The following is an 18,340-nucleotide window of genomic DNA, read 5'->3' as shown; positions in this document are numbered from 1 at the left end:
GAATCCTGCCGACTACGCCAAAGTTGACGCGCCCCCTGGGCCTGTGCTGCTGCTGCTGTGCAGGGGGAATACCCGGAGCCGGATCTGTTGGGGATAGTAGTCCTCGTGGCGGTGACCCGGTCCGTGCCCAGGGTGTCAAGCTAAGTGGCGGAATTTAGCAGAAGATGTTATAGTGTTCGACTACGCCACCCGTTGAATGCGGTTATGAAACCGCCGCTGCAGGGCAGACCGCTGAGGCCGGTGGTATGGTTGTGCAGCGTGGATAGTATAACCCCCAACGGGAGGGGTATGGCCTCAGGGCAGCGGACGTGGATGATGGGGATAGCAGAATTGCACGCAGGCACCAGGAACCACTCAGAGACGGTGCAGTGTAGTTCAGGGTCTTTACTGGTGACAAAGGTAGACCCTCCCGGGAGTACTGGCTAGCGATCGGGGCCTGGTCAGTCCGTGAGCAGACAGGATCTCCCCTGGCCAGGCGGAGTTGTAGGCCTCCCCAACTAACTGTACTCTTCTTGGCTACCTTGCTAGAAGCGGGTAAAAGTAGCCCACGTCCCTGAGTGTACCGTGTGGTGCTCACCCGTATGGCCGGTGACTCGGGGCCTTCTGGTAGCCTCCGCTCCACGACGGCGGTGCTGGTCCCTTGCGTGTGACCGTGCCTTCGGGTTTCTTGGCCAGAGGACCTGAAATCCCCTGCCGGTCGGTTTCTGCTGCTGGGTATGGAACAGTCCCCACAGCCTCGGACTCCGTGTCCGGTGAGATCTCTTCAGCCAAGGCGAGCTATCTAGCTTCCAGCCTCTGGCACTCACTCCTGCTCCTACAGAGCTCTTGTTGTCACTTTCCCTGCATCTGCTCCTCTCCAGACCAGACTGTGTCTCTGTCTCTGTCTGTGTTCTTTTCTAACCCCACCTCAGCCCCAGTTTATATAGGGGAAGTTCTTCCCCTCCCAGGACTGGGCAGGAGGTGTGGCATGCTTAGGATTCCTGACCAGGAGACCTCCCACCTGCTCACAGACGTAATATTGCTATTACTGTGGTAACCAGAACCCTGGGGTGCCACATCCATACCAACCAAGCCACGTCATGATGTCATAACAAGAAAGCGACTCGTTACGAGTCATCACGGTCACTTTCTTTATTTGGTTTTGGCGAGACACTGCCTGAACGGCAAAGTCTCGCCTGCCGGGCTCATTTTTTGCCAACTCATAATTCGTCCAGAAGAGCTCAAGCCCCTCTGGCCGAACAAAGCTGACATAAAACTCAGGCGTGGAATAGGGATGTATCAAGGCATAGATGTCAATAGCCTTGAAGCCCATCCTCAGCAGGAGCTCCACAACTTTAGACCTTGGAGGACATGCATCACTGCCCCTCCACTGAAGATGGACCACATTCCTACGCACACTGCCTGTTATGAACTGCTACAAGCACTAAGGAAAGATAGGAAAACTGTCCCTACAATAGGACTAAGCTGATTCCCTACGATGAACAGACCCGCCTAAGTCCTCGGCTAGTCTGAACGCAGACCTATAGATATAAGGGAGGGGTCCCTACAAGAACTAAGGACTGGGAAATAGTTGGACACCTCCTAGCAGAAATTGTAGCAGAGCAAAGACAAACAAACAAAAAGTACTAGTGGTCCAAGGACCAAGCAAACTACAGAGTTAGGTACAAAGGCACCTGGCTAGCTTAAGAGTAAATGTAACACTGAAGTCCAGCAAGGCCAGAAGGGCGGAGCTGGATTATATAGGCAGAAAGTCATGTGACCAACAAAATAGAAAAAGAACTAACAGGAGGGTTCTAACAGTACCCCCTCTTCTATGAGGATCCTCCGGATCCTCCAGGCCCAGGTCTATCAGGAAACCTCCTGTGAAACGCTCTGATAAGTCTAGGAGCAGAGACATCATCCGCCTTTACCCAGGAGTTATCCTCGGGACTGAAACCTTTCCAAGCGACGAGATACTGCAATCTCCCTCTATGCCATCTAGAATTAAGAATGCGAGAAATTTCATATTCACCATCTTCCACCACCGGAGGAACAGAGACAGTGGCGTCCCTATCTGAAACCTCAGCTTTTTTCAATAAGGAAACATGAAACACCGGATTAATCTTCCAGGAGGTAGGAACCTCCAACCTAACAGCAGATTGGTTAACTACCTGAAGCACCTTAAACGGCCCTACAAATTTCAGGCCCAATTTCTTAGAAGGAATCCTCAACCGCAGATTCTTAGAGGACAACTAAACCATGTCACTGTAGCACCCCGAGGACTCGGCTGCTACAGGAGTATTGCACCTCAAACCAGAGGTGTGGTATTCCACTCCCGGGTAAGGATGGAGTGTGGGACAGAGCTCAGATAGCTGCATGCACTACACTCACCCCATTTCCGGGGGACAGAACAACGGTACTCCCACCAGATAGATGTGCAGGTACGACAGCGTCTGTCCCTGGCTGGAGTGGGGGGGGGGAGGAACATCCCAGTAGTGTAGGAGCAGATAGGGGAGGGACTCTGGGCATAGGTAGGAGCCCATTGGGTGCTAGTCACCTGGGCTCGGGTGTCAGAGGGAGTATATAAGGTGGGCACCATCTTTAGACAGGGTCTGTTCAGCCTGGAGGAGTGGAGAAAGGAGCTCAGCCAGAGAGGGCTGAGGGGGAGCTGTGGCTCCGTCTGGGCCCAGCTCCAGAGCCAGGCCTGAAGCATAGAGAGGGAAGGAAGAAGAGGAACACAAGGAAAGGCCCAGAGACGCAAGCAGAAGGAACCCTGAGATCCCACGAGTGAACTAAAACGGGTGAAGGGTTGGCAGAGAAGGGTACCGGATCCCAAACTGGTGGAGGTCAATCATCCTTAGCCAGGAACCGGAGGTCGTGGTCAAGCTTTGGCACGACCCCTCGCCACATCCACCAGGAAGGCACGCCACATAGGGTCAGGAAAGCCGGAGAGAGGTTTTGCCCCATAAGGCCCGAGGAAGCCGGACATAGGTGGGTCCCTGGTGAGGACGGCCAGTAGGAAGGAAGAGAGGGGAGCTCTGGACCACGCTCTGGAATCGCCTGGGAGTTTCCCGAGTCCCTGACCTGGTGGACGCAGCACGGCTCGGGTGGTCCTACTGTGCACAAGGATCTGATAAAGAACTGTGAGTAAAGCTTTTGAAACTGCACTTCCCGCCTCTGTGTTCCTGCCGTCACACCTGCACCCTCAGCACTGGGACACCCGCACCATCACTCCCATCATTATCTCTAACAGATCTGCCCTGAGGCCATACTCCTCCCGTGGGGAGTCATCTCATTCTCAGCTGCACAAACAACACCGGCCTCGGCGGACTGCCGTGCAGCGGCGGTCCCGTGACCGCAATCCACGGGTGGCGTAGTCGAACATTCTAACATCTACTGCTAAATACTGCCGCTCAGTTTGACTCCCTGGGCACGGACCGGGTCACCGCCACGAAACTACTACCCCTCTCAGATCCGGCTCCGGGTAGGCCCCCGCGTGCGCAACGCTACTCAGCACAGGCCCAGGGGCGCGTCATCACCAACCGTAAACAAAACCTCTTGACGTTTCCTGTCAAAGTACCTCTTAGATTTTTCGTTAGCCTCTTGAAGGTTACAACGTACATCAGTCCAAACTCTCTCCAAATCACCGGAAAAATTCTCCTCCTCCGGCACAGCCGATACCAATTTCGAGAATGACCCAAACGACGGATGTCTCCCAGTACAACAAAAAGAAGGAGAACACCCAGCAGAAGAGGATGTATGGTTGTTAAGAGCAAATTCAGCAAGTGGCAGAAACTCAGACCACCCCTCTTGATTTCCTGCCACAAAACAACGCAAAAACTGCTCAACATCCTGGTTCTTTCTTTCTGTCTGTCCATTAGACTCAGGATGATATCCAGATGAAAATGACAAATGAACTCCCAACCTGTCACAAAAGGCACGCCAAAAACGAGCCACAAACTGAGGTCCCCTATCGGAAACAATGTCGGTAGGAACGCCATGAAGTCTGACAATTTCCTTAACAAAAGCCTTAGCAAGTGTCTTAGCGCAGGGCAGTTTGATGAAAGGAACCAAGTGACACATCTTGCTAAAACGGTCCACGACCACCCAGATGACAGTGAAACCCTCAGAGGCTGGAAGGTCAGTAATAAAATCCATAGCAAGATGCATCCAAGGTGCACTAGGAACCTCCAGAGGGCAAAGCAACCCCGCAGCAGGAGCATGTGAAGACTTAGATCTAGCACACACTGTACATTGACGTACCCACTTAATGACTTCCTTCTGCCACCCAGGCCACCAAAAACTGCGACCTACAAGTCTCTTAGTCTCAGAAATTCCTGGATGACCTGCCAACCGAGACTCATGATACTCCACAAACAAATCTCTCCTAAAGTTCCTAGGCACAAACAACATCCCAAGGGGAGTGTTAGATGGGGCATCCTCCTGGGCTTTCAGAATCCCATCTTCCAAAACGGAGTCCAATGCTGCTATCACAACACCTTCCTGTAAAATGCTCTCCTCCTCCTCGGTACCAACCATGGGAGAAAAACTGCAAGATAAAGCATCAGATTTTACATTCTTGGTACCCGGGATGTAAGTAACAGAAAAATTAAACCGCGAAAAAAAAAGTGCCCACCTAGCCTGACGGGCATTCAAGCGCTTGGCAGCATCAAGATAGATCAGATTCTTATTATCAGTGAAAACCTGAATGGGAAATTTAGCACCTTCCAAGAGATGACGCCAATGTTCAAATGCGAGTTTAATCGCCAGCAATTCCCGATTACCAACATCGTAATTAAGTTCGGTCTCAGAAAATTTTTTTGAAAAAAAGGCACAGGGATGTACTCCATCCTTGTTTTCCTGAGACAAAACAGCCCCGACCCCCACAGAAGAAGCATCAACCTCAACCAAAAAAGTCTTGGTCTCATCAGGCTGCATAAGGATAGGGGCAGAACTGAACCTCTCCTTGAGATACACAAAAGCTTCAATGGCCTCCGTAGTCCACTGAACCGTATTCGCACCTTTCCTGGTGAGATTGGTCAGCGGCTTAACAATTATAGAAAAATTCTTAATGAATTTTCTGTAATAATTGGCGAAACCCAAAAATCTCTGTATCTATTTCAAACCAATAGGCCTAGGCCATTCCTGCACCGCCTGAACCTTCACCGGGTCCATCTCAAAGCCCTCGCTGGAGATAATGTAGCCCAAAAAACTAATTCTCTGCACAGCGAACTCACATTTCTCCAGCTTAGCAAAAAGTGAATTGTCGCTTAACAACTGCAATGCCTCACGTATGCTCCGCCAATGAGACTCCAGATCCGGCGAATAAATCAAAATGTCATCCAAATACACCACCACATTCTTACCAATCAACGGTCTTAGGATGTCATTAATAAGGTTCTGAAAAAACGCTGGTGCATTGGTAAGACCAAAAGGCATAACCAGATTCTCAAAATGACCCACCGGAGTGTTAAAAGCAGTTTTCCATTCATCATCTTCCTTCATACGTAACAAATTGTATGCCCCCCGGAGATCAATTTTAGAGAACCACTTGGCCCCCACTATCTGGTTGAACAAGTCAGGAATTAATGGCAGTGGGTAGGAATTGCGTACGGTAATTTTATTAATTTCGCGAAAGTCCAGACATGGACGTAAACCGCCTTCCTTTTTTTTTACAAAAAAAATCCAACAGCCACAGGAGACTTAGAAGGTCTAATGTGACCGGCGGCCAAGCTAGTCTGTATGTATTCCTCCAAGGCCTTTCTCTCAGGGATAGTAAGATTAAATAAGCGACTCTTGGGAAGAGTAGCTCCAGGAACAAACTCAATGGTGCAATCATAGTCCCTATGAGGAGGCAAAACTTGCGACTCCTCCTCAGAAAAAACCTTCCAAAAATCCTGAATAGGTACAGGTAATTCCCCTCTTTCCACAGCAGCAATGCGACCGTTACAACATTTATCATGACACTTAGGACTGCAAGACTTAATTTCATGGGTAGACCAGTCCAGTACAGGATTGTGCAATTTTAACCAAGGTAACCCCAAAACCACTGGAGAAGGCAAATTATTTAATACCGCCAAATCCAAATTCTCTTGGTGAATACCATTAATGGTGAGGGGAAATTCAAAAACCTTGTGAGTAATACATTTCAAGGGAGAGCCATCAACAACAACCACAGAAATAGGAGATGACAAAAGTTTGGATTCTAATTTAAATTTTTCCAAAAATCCCTTATCAATCACATTGAGTGTAGAACCACAATCCACAAATACCCCAAATTCAATCAACTCCTCCTGGAATGAGGTGCTTCCAGAAAGAAATACTCCTTTTGAGTTTAAACAAGCTATACGGGCGTAACTGACCTCTTTTTTTTTCTTTGTTCAAACGAAGCTCACAGTTCTTAATAAAGTGGTCAGATTTACCGCAATAAAAACACAATCCCTTAGCAAACCTGCGGTCTTTTTCCTGAGAGTGGGGTGACATCGCCCCAATCTCCATCGGTTCTCCACCTTTCGAGCAGACCCTCTGAAAACTAGGAGCTGCCATAGCAGTAGATTTCTCCTCATTAATCCTAGCACGCAAGCTCCTGTCCACACGTATAGCTAATTGCATTGCCTCCTGCAAGGTTCCAGATTTTGGGAAGGCAATCAGCAGATCCTTAACCCTTTCACCCAGACCAGCAAGAAACAGACATTTTAATGCTGAGTCATTCCATTCCACTTCGGCCGACCATCTTCTAAAGTATGTACAATAATTTTCCACATCACCTGATCCCTGCTTCAAACGTCTTAATTCCGTTTCAGCAGATGAGACTCAATCAGGATCATCATACAACAACCTCATAGCAGAAAAAAAATCTTCCACAGATCTAAAACACGGATCATTAGGTTGTAGAGAAAAGGCCCATCCCTGTGGTTCTTTACGCAAAAGTGACATTATAAACCCAATGCGCTGTGATTCATTCCCCGAGGATCTGGGTCTTAAACGAAAATATAATAAACAAGCGTTTTTAAAGGAAAAAAAATCTTGCTGTTTATCATAAAAAAAATCTGCCAGTCCTACCTTCGGTTCGACAAAATGCGCTCCAGGACAGCTACTCATGTGTTGCTGGAGCTCGGCCACCTCCAAAGACAGTCCCTGTAGGCGATGAGCCAACTCCTGAACCGACACCATGCTGAATTCTGGATTACTTTCCTTAGAGTGTTTTATTTTTTTGGGCTGGACTTACTGTTATGAACTGCTACAAGCACTAAGGAAAGATAGGAAAACTGTCCCTACAATAGGACTAAGCTGATTCCCTACGATGCAGCGGGGGACCTGTTCCTTGTGAACAGACCCGCCTAAGTCCTCGGCTAGTCTGAACACAGACCTATAGATATAAGGGAGGGGTCCCTACAAGAACTAAGAACTGGAATATAGTTGGACACCTCCTAGCAGAAATTGTAGCAGAGCAAAGACAAACAAACAAAAAGTACTAGTGGTCCAAGGACCAAGCAAACTACAGAGTTAGGTACAAAGGCACCTGGCTAGCTTAAGAGTAAATGTAACACTGAAGTTCAGCAAGGCCAGAAGGGCGGAGCTGGATTATATAGGCAGAAAGTCATGTGACCAAAAAATAGAAAAAGAACTAACAGGAGGGTTCTAACACTGCCTGGCCCAGCTGTTGGGAGGGACCACACTGTATCCCCCCCTTTTTTCTCTCTGAAGGCCCCGAGGCCATGACTCTCTATCCAGAAGGATAGATCAACCTCTCAACCCTCTACCATTAGTGATCTCTCACCCTTCTTTAGAGCCTCCAGAAGGCGCCGTTTCAACATGCCGTCCCCAAAGCCTGGAGACGAGGAGGATGCCCTATTTGCCCCGGAGGTGACACTGGCATAACTCTGGACAGGCGTTGCCACCCCCGGGGCGGCAACGGACCAGTGACCACATCAGCCCCAACAGCATCACCATTACCCACCTCCATCTCACCGTCTATCAAACCAGCAACCACACCACTAGACAATGAATTGGCCTCATTCACACCCACCACCACATTCATTCCTGCTGGACCAGTAATAATGGTGGATGACATTTTGACCTCAGCATCATCAGGCACAAGGGGCTCAGTCACCTCCATAGAACTGGAGGCAACCTCACCCCTGGTCTTATGTGTGCCCTCCACATCATCAGTCTGTAATTTCCGCTGTTTTGTATTTGTAGCGATGCGCCGCTGATCTTTAGCTGTTGTGAGGCGCCGCTGATCTTTAGCATCAGGATCTTCCTGACCAGCGGCGCCAACACAGAATAGCACTTTGGTGGGAGGACTGGAATGCTCAGCCCCGACAGCCCCCTCACACTGCCGCCGCTTCTCAACTAAGTGATCAGCGGCAACAGCATTCAGAGGCACCGAGGCTACCGGAGCTGCCCCCGACACCGGGCCGCTCCCCCCTCCCACTGAGGAGCGCACCACAACATCGTGGCCTGACCGAATGCCCGCCGCCGGGCCGCCCTCACTGTCTAGCCTCTCGGCTGATGCACCTCCTGCTGCGTCCCCGCTACTACAAGCAGAGACGGAGCTCTGCGCCTCACTACCACGCTGTGCAATCTCCCCGCGACTTTGCACCGGATCCACAGCAGAACCCGGGTTGGGCTGGCCAACGGGGCTTATACAGCGAGCTGAGCCTGCCGCCGACTCAGGGGGTACAGGGAGGGGGGCATAGACATAGCTTACCGCTTCCTGCAGCTTTGGCTTGGTCTTCTTTGCCTTTTTGTGGCCCCCAGGTGTCTCTTTTGGTAGATCGTCACCAAGATGGAAGTTTTGGAGGCACACTGGGGACTCCAGGAGCTTTATTTCTGCCATTAGCGCCTCTCCCTGGCCTCTGCTGTCACTGTCCTCCCCAGAGCCGGCAGAACTGCGACCGGATGTCATTGTCGCCTGTCCTGCAGGGAGCTCGCTGCACGTGGCCTGGGGGTGACTTTGCAGGCTGCCATGTGGGGCTTTCTCATCATCCACCTGGCTCTCAGGCTGCAGCCCCATCTGCCTCTGCTCTCTGTTATCAGCCATTTCTCTGAAGCGGTCTTCATTTATCAGTTTTTCCTTAAAAGGACCACTCTGCTCCCTGATGGTGGCTTTTCTTAGTTTCAGCAGATGAATTTCACTGGTCAGCCTCTTTACCTCTGCTTGGAGTTTTGTCTTCCTCGATTTGGAGACCCCTGCAACTTTGGCGCTTGTGCAGCGCAGCTCCTCCCGAAGTCTCCTGACGAGCTTACTCGCATCTTCATACTCACGAAGGTGGATCATGACCCGGGTGGCATAGGTGGACACAGACTTCCGGGGTCCCTGCAGCCCCCAACCCCCCTCAGGGAGGTCGGCCTCACCTCCGTGAGCACTCAGCTTTCCTCCGGAAGGAGCACCATCATGCGCACTGTCAGGCTTTACCTCCATGCTGGAAGCCTTGCGACTTCTAGGAGTCTCCACAAACCCAGGGGGAGTAGGAGCCACATTGCTGTGACTCCTGGTGAAGCGTCTCACCCCCGAGTCCTCCGATGTGCAGGCCGGTTGCTGGTTTCTTCTGCCCCCCGCCGGCCTGGTTCGGGAAGCAGAAGCCTGGGACTTGGCTCCATCACTCATCCCAGGAAACCCACTCCATCCCTGGGTAGGAGAGAGAGCTGATCCCCAGGTGGAGAGGTATTCGTTCTCAGGAGAGCTGGAGCACACAGCAGGATCTGCAGCCACCATACCCGCAATCAGCACACTAAGCAGCAGCTGATCAGAGCTGCACTCACTATTCTGCTGGTGCAGTCGCTGTGTACATACATTACATTACTGATCCTGAATTACATCCTGTATTATACTCCAGAGCAGCACTCACTATTCTGCTGGTGCAGTCACTGTGTACATACATTACATTACTGATCCTGAGTTACCTCCTGTATTATACTCCAGAGCTGCACTCACTATTCTGCTGGTGCAGTCACTGTGTACATACATTACATTACTGATCCTGAGTTACATCCTGTATTATACTCCAGAGCTGCACTCGCTATTCTGCTGGTGCAGTCACTGTGTACATACATTACATTACTGATCCTGAGTTACATCCTGTATTATACTTAGGAGCTGTACTCACTATTCTGCTTGTGCAGTCACTGTGTACATACATTACATTACTGATCCTGAGTTACATCGTATATTATACCCCAGAGCTGCACTCACTATTCTGCTGGTGCAGTCACTGTGTACATACATTACATTACTGATCCTGAGTTACATCCTGTATTACACTCCAGAGCTGCACTCACTATTCTGCTGGTGCAGTCACTGTGTACATACATTACATTAGTGATCCTGAGTTACATCCTGTATTATACTCCAGAGCTGCACTCGCTATTCTGCTGGTGCAGTTACTGTGTACATACATTACATTACTGATCCTGAGTTGCATCATGTATTATACTCCAGAGCTGCACTCACTATTCTGCTGGTGCAGTCACTGTGTACATACATTACATTACTGATCCTGAGTTACATCCTGTATTATACCCCAGAGCTGCACTCACTATTCTGCTGGTGCAGTCACTGTGTACATACATTACATTAGTGATCCTGAGTTACATCCTGTATTATACTCCAGAGCTGCACTCGCTATTCTGCTGGTGCAGTCACTGTGTGCATACATTATATTACTTATCCTGTACTGATCCTGAGTTACATCCTGTATTATACCCCAGAGCTGCACTCACTATTCTGCTGGTGCAGTCACTGTGTACATACATTACATTACTGATCCTGAGTTACACCCTGTATTATAGTCCAGAGCTGCGCTCACTATTCTGCTGGTGCAGTCACTGTGTACATACATTACATTACTGATCCTGAGTTACATCCTGTATTATACTCTAGAGCTGCACTCACTATTCTGCTGGTGCAGTCACTGTGCACATACATTACATTACTGATTCTGAGTTACTTCCTGTATTATACTCCAGAGCTGCACTCACTCTTCTGCTGGTGCAGTCACTGTGTACATACATTACATTACTGATCCTGAGTTACATCCTGTATTATACTCCAGAGCTGCACTCACTATTCTGCTGGTGGAGTCACTGTGTACATACATTACATTACTGATCCTGAGTTACATCCTGTATTATACTACAGAGCTGCACTCACTATTCTGCTGGTGCAGTCACTGTGTACATACATTACATTACTGATCCTGAGTTACATCCTGTATCATACTCCAGAGCTGCACTCACTATTCTGCAGGTGCAGTCACTGTGTACATACATTACATTACTGATCCTGAGTTACATCCTGTATTATACTCCAGAGATGCACTCACTATTCTGCTGGTGCAGTCACTGTGTACATACATTACATTAGTGATCCTGAGTTACATCCTGTATTATACTCCAGAGCTGCACTCGCTATTCTGCTGGTGCAGTCACTGTGTGCATACATTATATTACTTATCCTGTACTGATCCTGAGTTACATTCTGTATTATACTCCAGAGCTGCACTCACTATTCTGCTGGTGGAGTCACTGTGTACATACATTACATTACTGATCCTGAGTTACATCCTGTATTATACTCTAGAGCTGCTCTCACTTTTCTGCTGGTGCAGTCACTGTGTACATACATTACATTACTGATCCTGAGTTACACCCTGTATTATAGTCCAGAGCTGCGCTCACTATTCTGCTGGTGCAGTCACTGTGTACATACATTACATTACTGATCCTGAGTTACACCCTGTATTATAGTCCAGAGCTGCGCTCACTATTCTGCTGGTGCAGTCACTGTGTACATACATTACATTACTGATCCTGAGTTACATCCTGTATTATACTCTAGAGCTGCACTCACTATTCTGCTGGTGCAGTCACTGTGCACATACATTACATTACTGATTCTGAGTTACTTCCTGTATTATACTCCAGAGCTGCACTCACTCTTCTGCTGGTGCAGTCACTGTGTACATACATTACATTACTGATCCTGAGTTACATCCTGTATTATACTCCAGAGCTGCACTCACTATTCTGCTGGTGGAGTCACTGTGTACATACATTACATTACTGATCCTGAGTTACATCCTGTATTATACTACAGAGCTGCACTCACTATTCTGCTGGTGCAGTCACTGTGTACATACATTACATTACTGATCCTGAGTTACATCCTGTATCATACTCCAGAGCTGCACTCACTATTCTGCAGGTGCAGTCACTGTGTACATTCATTATATTACTGATCCTGAGTTACATCCTGTATTATACTCCAGAGCTGCACTCACTATTCTGCTGGTGCAGTCACAGTGTACATACATTACATTACTGATCCTGAGTTACCTCCTGTATTATACTCCAGAGCTGCACTCACTATTCTGCTGGTGCAGTCACTGTGTACATACATTACTTTACTGATCCTGAGTTACATCCTGTATTATACTCCAGAGCTGCACTCACTATTCTGCTGGATCCCGGCTTTGGGATCTGTGTGGGGTGACATGTTTTGTGCTCGTGGATATATGGCAGAGTGACCGCTCACAGCAGAGGGTAAAGTCCTGCAGAAACTCTTCACTTTCGGCTAATTATTACCCATAGAAGAAGCGGACAGCTCGGCGCGGACGTCTGTCTGGGCTTATCTGACGCTGGGAAAACAGCGCTGCCCCCTGACAGGTCCATTCCCCTCTCAGACTTCTGGGGTCTCCAGACGGTGACATCTTACCAAGGGTCTAAAGGAACTGAGACAAAGAAGGTAAAAGTAACGACATAGAGAATACTGACGATACAATCTATAATAACTCAGCGTCACCAGACAATTCATGAGTGACGATAAAACCTTAAAGGGACGTCCAGGGCTTAGATAATGGTGACCATTGCTAAATATCAGATTGTAGATGGTCCAACTCCTAAAGCTCTATCCGATCAATTATAAGGTCATGTGGCTGCTGGAAGTACACAGTGTACAGTACAGAGTCGCGACACCACCGTGCCATACTGTCACGCCAGGTGTGAGTGCAACATAGAGAGTCACGCCAGGTGTGAGTGCAACACAGAGGGAAAGGGGAAAGGGAACCCAGACACTAGGGAAAGGGGGAAGAGGTGACATCCTAATCTGGACTAGCGTCACCCTGTCTCCTACTAACGTCCCTATACAGCCTCCGCAGCTGTCGCCGATCATGTGCCTCACCCTACTATCCCTGGAATAAGGGTTGTAGCTGGGGGAGGAAGGAGATGAGCACTAGCCAACCTCTGCTAGTACTCTAAAGACAAAAAGGGAAGACAACACAGGGGAACAACAACTTAGCTTTAGAAGAACTCCAGCAGGACATAAGGCCTCAAGACTCCAGCAAAGACGTGATGCTACTTCAGCCAAGTTCCAAGTAGAAATGAGTATAACCAGCGACGCTCACCCAGACACATCAGGTATATATACACCCAGACTAAAAGGAGGTAGTCGCTGGGTCCTAAACACAGCCTCCTATCTAGGAAGCTGTTTGCAATGCCAAACGTGGAGATCTCCTGCAAACCATTGCAGGGCGACTGTCTGTCACCTCTGACACACCCGTGACCCATACACTGTGCAGTGGCCGTTCACAGTACTGCAGCTCAGCTGCCATTCTCTTCAATAGGAGTTGCAGTACTGAGTATGGCCACTACAGAGTTTATGGCACTGTGGTGTTCCGACTCTGTACTGTCCAGCTGCCACGTGACCTGAGTTTGCAACTCTGTTATCTTTTTCTAAACTCCTTGTTGCTGATTTATGACCACATCAATGTAGTCTGTAGTCAGAAGGGTGGGGCTACACGGAGAAAATGGCAATGACACAGATTGCAGCATAATGCAGGTGAATAGTTTTGTATTGGAACCGAAAAAAGAAAGTTGCAAAAAAAAAAAGTTTTATTTTTTGCAACTTTGCTAAAGTCGCCATGTGACCTCATTTATCTGCATTACGCTGCAATTTAGCAGCTCCACGGAGCGATCTAAGGCCGCGCGACCTGTGTCGCATCCAGCCCCAACCTAAATCAGCACAGGAGTTCAGAAAAAGACAGATAAGAGAGTTACAATCTTTATGGCAGAATGGGCTCACTGATGGACTCTCAGTTAACTCAACATGCAAAGAACAGAGTCCGCTTAAGCCAAACGTTGAGAATTTTTTTTTATTGATCCCCAAATGCAAAAATTATTTTTAACCCAAAAGATACATTTAAGGAAAAAAAAGCGTTTCATATGCAGCAGAACTGTGAGTCCAGCTTTGCATTTTCTTCCAGGATGTAACCCTGTAACACAGGACTTCTTTAATTATGTCAGAGCATTGGCTTCGGGAGGCTCCTCTGAACTTTTGGTGCGGGCCCCCCCCCCTAAATCTGGAGCATTCACAAGTGTAATATCACCTTCTACCACTAGATGGCAGCACAAATGTACATCTAACTGTATCAAGTGCCCATAAAGGGGTTTATCATAGAAACCTGTCAGAGTTGGGGTCTGTTTCCTGGGACCCCCTGATTTTTTTCTGTGCACTAAACCTTTATTTTGAGATCTTTCTTTTAATTTCACTATTGTTTTGGAAGTTTGTGAATGTGTCAGTAAATATTGGATGTCAGTAAGTTCAGACTTGCACTGATTTTCTTCCCTCAGCAGGAGAAATGTGAGTGCGGCAGCAGATCTGTATTCTAACTAATCCCATTGTCTGATCCCTTTCCCAAGCAAAAAGGCTAATCTCCGATCTGCTCGCATTGAGCGACATCTCCGTGCTGTAGAATAAACCGCTGTCCCAATGTTCTAATGGAACTATATCAGGCTAGAAACTACAAGTCCCAGCATGCCCAGATATACTCAAAATGGCTGACCCCCTAACAGTGGTAGCACTACAGATCCCAGCTATCACTGCAAAAATAACTGCATGGCGGTAGATGAACTACAAGTCCCATCCATACCTCGCTGTCTAGCACTAGGTAGGGATTTACAGATACTGCAAGTCCCAGCATTCCATATAGGAGGGATCTATGGCCCAGCTCCACTGAAGCGAAAGGAAATCCCCTCTGTAATGTAGGGCAGAGCCTCGGATAGGATTCTCCATGCCGGGACTGGTGGGTGACCGGCAGGTGGGATCTGCAGTCACAGGTTCAGGAAGTCTTGTGATAACTGATAACCGGGAAGTGACTCCCCTCTAAGAGCGCAAGGGGGATGGGATCAAGGTGTGTTCTCCCCTCCCCTGTGTCGTTCATCGCCCCCTCCATAGACCGCATTCCTTCCTCACCTGATCCCTACAGGACACAGTGACTTGTCTGTCTCCTTACACTGACTGTCTCTTCCTCCAGGTTCAAGATCTTCTTTGTTTTCAAAGTTTTTGAAACTATCAGAACTTTTCTTCTACTTCCCTTCTCCACTGTCCCCTTCCTTCTCCATCTCCTATGCTTCTCAATTCTAATTCTTCCCCCTTTTCTAACGCCTTCATACCTTTATTTCCTTCTCCACCTTTGCTTTCCTCTTTCTTCTCTATCTCCTGTATTCCTCTTTCTTCTTCATCACTATTTCCCTTTCTTTTCTAATTCCCCCTTTTCTTCCTACTCCATATCCCCTGTCCCCGTCCTTTGGCCTTTCTTCTCTGTCTCCCTTTTTCCTTCCTTATTCCGTCTTCATCTCTAATTTCCCCTTTCTTTCTCTATCTCCTGTGTTCCTCTTCCTTCTTCATCACCATTTCCCTTTCTTCTCTATTTCCCACTTTTCTTCCTTGGTGAACCATCTTTCCTATTCCCCTCCGTTCTCCATCTTCTCTGCCCCCTTCCATCTCAATTTCCCCTGTCCCCTTCCTTCTTTATCTTCCCTGTTTCCTTCCTTCTTTTTCTCCTGTCGGCCTTCCTTCTCAATCTCCCGTTTTTCTTCCTTATACCTTCTCCATCTCTCCTTTCCCCTTCCTTCTCTATCTCTTGTGTTCCTCTTCCTTCTTCATCACTTTTTCCCTTTTTTCTCTATTTCCCCCTTTTTATTTCATTATTTCCCCTATCCCCTTCCTTCACTATCTCCTCTGCCCCCTTCCTTCTCCATTTCCCCTGTCCCCTTCCTTCACTATCTCCTCTGCCCCCTTCCTTCTCCATTTCCTGTGTCCCCTTCCTTCTTCATTTTACCTGTTCCCCCCTTCTCTATCTCCTGTTTTCCTTCCTTATTCCTTCTGCATCTCTCCTTTCCCCTTCCTTCTTCATATCCACTTGTCCTCTTCCTTCTCCATCTCCACTTGTCCCCTTCCTTCTTCATCTCCACTTGTCCCCTTCCTTCTTCATCTCCACTTGCACTTGTCCTCTTCCTTCTTCATCTCCACTTGTCCCCTTCCTTCTTCATCTCTACTTGTCCTCTTCCCTCTTCATCTCCACTTGTCCTCTTCCCTCTTCATATCCACTTGTCCTCTTCCTTCTCCATCTCCACTTGTCCCCTTCCTTCTTCATTTCCACTTGTCCCCTTCCTTCTTCATCTCCACTTGTCCTCTTCCTTCTTCATCTCCACTTCTCCCCTTCCTTCTTCATCTCTACTTGTCATCTTCCCTCTTCATCTCCACTTGTCCTCTTCCTTCTTCATCTCCACTTCTCCCCTTCCTTCTTCATCTCTACTTGTCATCTTCCCTCTTCATCTCCACTTGTCCCCTTCCTTCTTCATCTCCACTTGTCCTCTTCCTTCTTCATTTCCACTTGTCCCCTTCCTTCTTCATCTCCACTTGTCCCCTTCCTTCTTCATCTCCACTTGTCCTCTTCCTTCTTCATCTCCACTTCTCCCCTTCCTTCTTCATCTCTACTTGTCATCTTCCCTCTTCATCTCCACTTGTCCCCTTCCTTCTTCATCTCCACTTGTCCTCTTCCTTCTTCATCTCCACTTGTCCCCTTCCTTCTTCATCTCTACTTGTCCTCTTCCCTCTTCATCTCCACTTGTCCCCTTCCTTCTTCATCTCCACTTGTCCTCTTCCTTCTTCATCTCTACTTGTCCTCTTCCTTCCTCATCTCCACTTGTCCTCTTCCCTCTTCATCTCCACTTGTCCTCTTCCTCCTTCATCTCCACCCTTTCCCTTCATTCTCTATCTCCCCCTTTTCTTCCTTCACCATCTCCCCTATTCACCTTTCTTCTCCATCTCCGCTGTCTTCTTCCATTTCTTTTTCTCAACTGCCCTAACTTCCCCTCTTCCTGTGTCCCCCTTTTTTACCCATCTTCTCTCTCCTGCTTCCTTCTCCATTTTCTTTACAGACAGTCACTTCCTTATGACTCTGTTACTTTATGTCTCTTTCTGTCTTTCCAGTGGAATGGTCTCCTCCGACCCCCGACCTCCTCGCCTGAGATTTGAGGGGGTACAGGCAGCAGAGATCCAGTAAGGTAAGAGAACATTCTCTATAGACACCTCAAAATGATACAATGTATAGAAAAAGTGACCAATTACTAAAAAAGGAAGAATCCTATGTGGCCACTATGATTCCACAGATGTATTAGCCTCCGGCCACCATAAACAGCAGCCGATGAGCCTATAGTCATTGCAATGGGATGAACAACATCAAATCTCCTAAACTCTCCTAAATCCCTCATGCCTGTGTGTGCTGTGCATGGGAGACACCATTGCAACTCGTCTCCACCAGCCCAGAGACAAGTGAATATTACAAATAGAGTTTGCAGAGAGGAAAACAGGTGAAAAATGCAAAATACAATAAACTGAGTAACTCGTCATGTGCACGCACTTGACAGCTACATTAGGTTAAATTCAACATCTCAAGCTCCAATCACTTTCTTAAGTCCAAAGTTCCTTAGAAGCTGATCCTTGCTGTGTAATATGCGGGAGCTTCATCTCTTCTTTAGTTTCTAATTTGTGGCTTGGAGATGAATAATCGGAGGAGTATGTCACTATGTCATTAATTTGTGCCAGACATAAGACAAAGGCTCCTTTATAGATGCTCGGCAGGTGGACAGCTGACTCTTGTCTTGGTTTCAGGGTGTGCGGACATCCAGACATATTGTACTTTCTTGTGATCCTACCTGACCGCTCCTCAGAAATGGTACAGAAGGACGGTAAGTTAATGGGGAATTATTTCGTTTTTGCACAATTTATTTTTTATTTTAATATTCATGAATTACGAAATATTGCAGGTATCATATTGGCCACTAGAGGTCAGCACAATCAACTCGCTTCGTAAGAAAACCGTCTTGCTTTGCAGCGTGCTGTCAAGATTATTCTCATCTGTAGAATCTAAAAATTTGAAATTGGGAACTAGAAGTACATTTATTATTTCAGCTTCCAACAAAACCCTCCTCCTTTATATTAAGTCTTTCTTAACTCTAACCATAAAATGGCCCATAAAATTAAAGTCATCTCCAACAAGTATTTGGAGCGAAGTTT

At 47.7% G+C, this 18,340-nt stretch overlaps 1 protein-coding gene across 3 annotated transcripts in view; it reads left to right on the top strand.

Moving 5' to 3' along the window:
- Nucleotides 1-18,340, top strand: part of HPN (hepsin) — an 84,825-nt gene that overhangs the window by 16,702 nt on the left and 49,783 nt on the right. Inside the window, exons 1-3 of one of the 3 annotated variants that reach the window (XM_073655658.1) lie at nt 12,564-12,727; nt 17,255-17,328; nt 17,936-18,012. In XM_073655658.1, the coding sequence (XP_073511759.1) occupies nt 17,997-18,012 (16 nt within the window). In that variant the 5' untranslated portion in view covers nt 12,564-12,727; nt 17,255-17,328; nt 17,936-17,996. Of the gene's footprint in view, nt 1-12,563; nt 12,728-15,272; nt 15,294-17,254; nt 17,329-17,935; nt 18,013-18,340 lie in introns of those variants that run through there. The other 2 variants (XM_073655659.1, XM_073655657.1) reach the window with 2 other exon arrangements.

This window comes from Phyllobates terribilis, unplaced genomic scaffold (assembly GCF_046119375.1).
Source record: "Phyllobates terribilis strain yellow unplaced genomic scaffold, ASM4611937v1 Scaffold_12__6_contigs__length_324123572, whole genome shotgun sequence".
In the NCBI taxonomy this organism is placed as follows: domain Eukaryota; kingdom Metazoa; phylum Chordata; class Amphibia; order Anura; family Dendrobatidae; genus Phyllobates; species Phyllobates terribilis.
The sequence above is the reverse complement of the archived record's forward strand: the minus strand, read 5'-3'. Positions and strand labels throughout refer to the sequence as shown.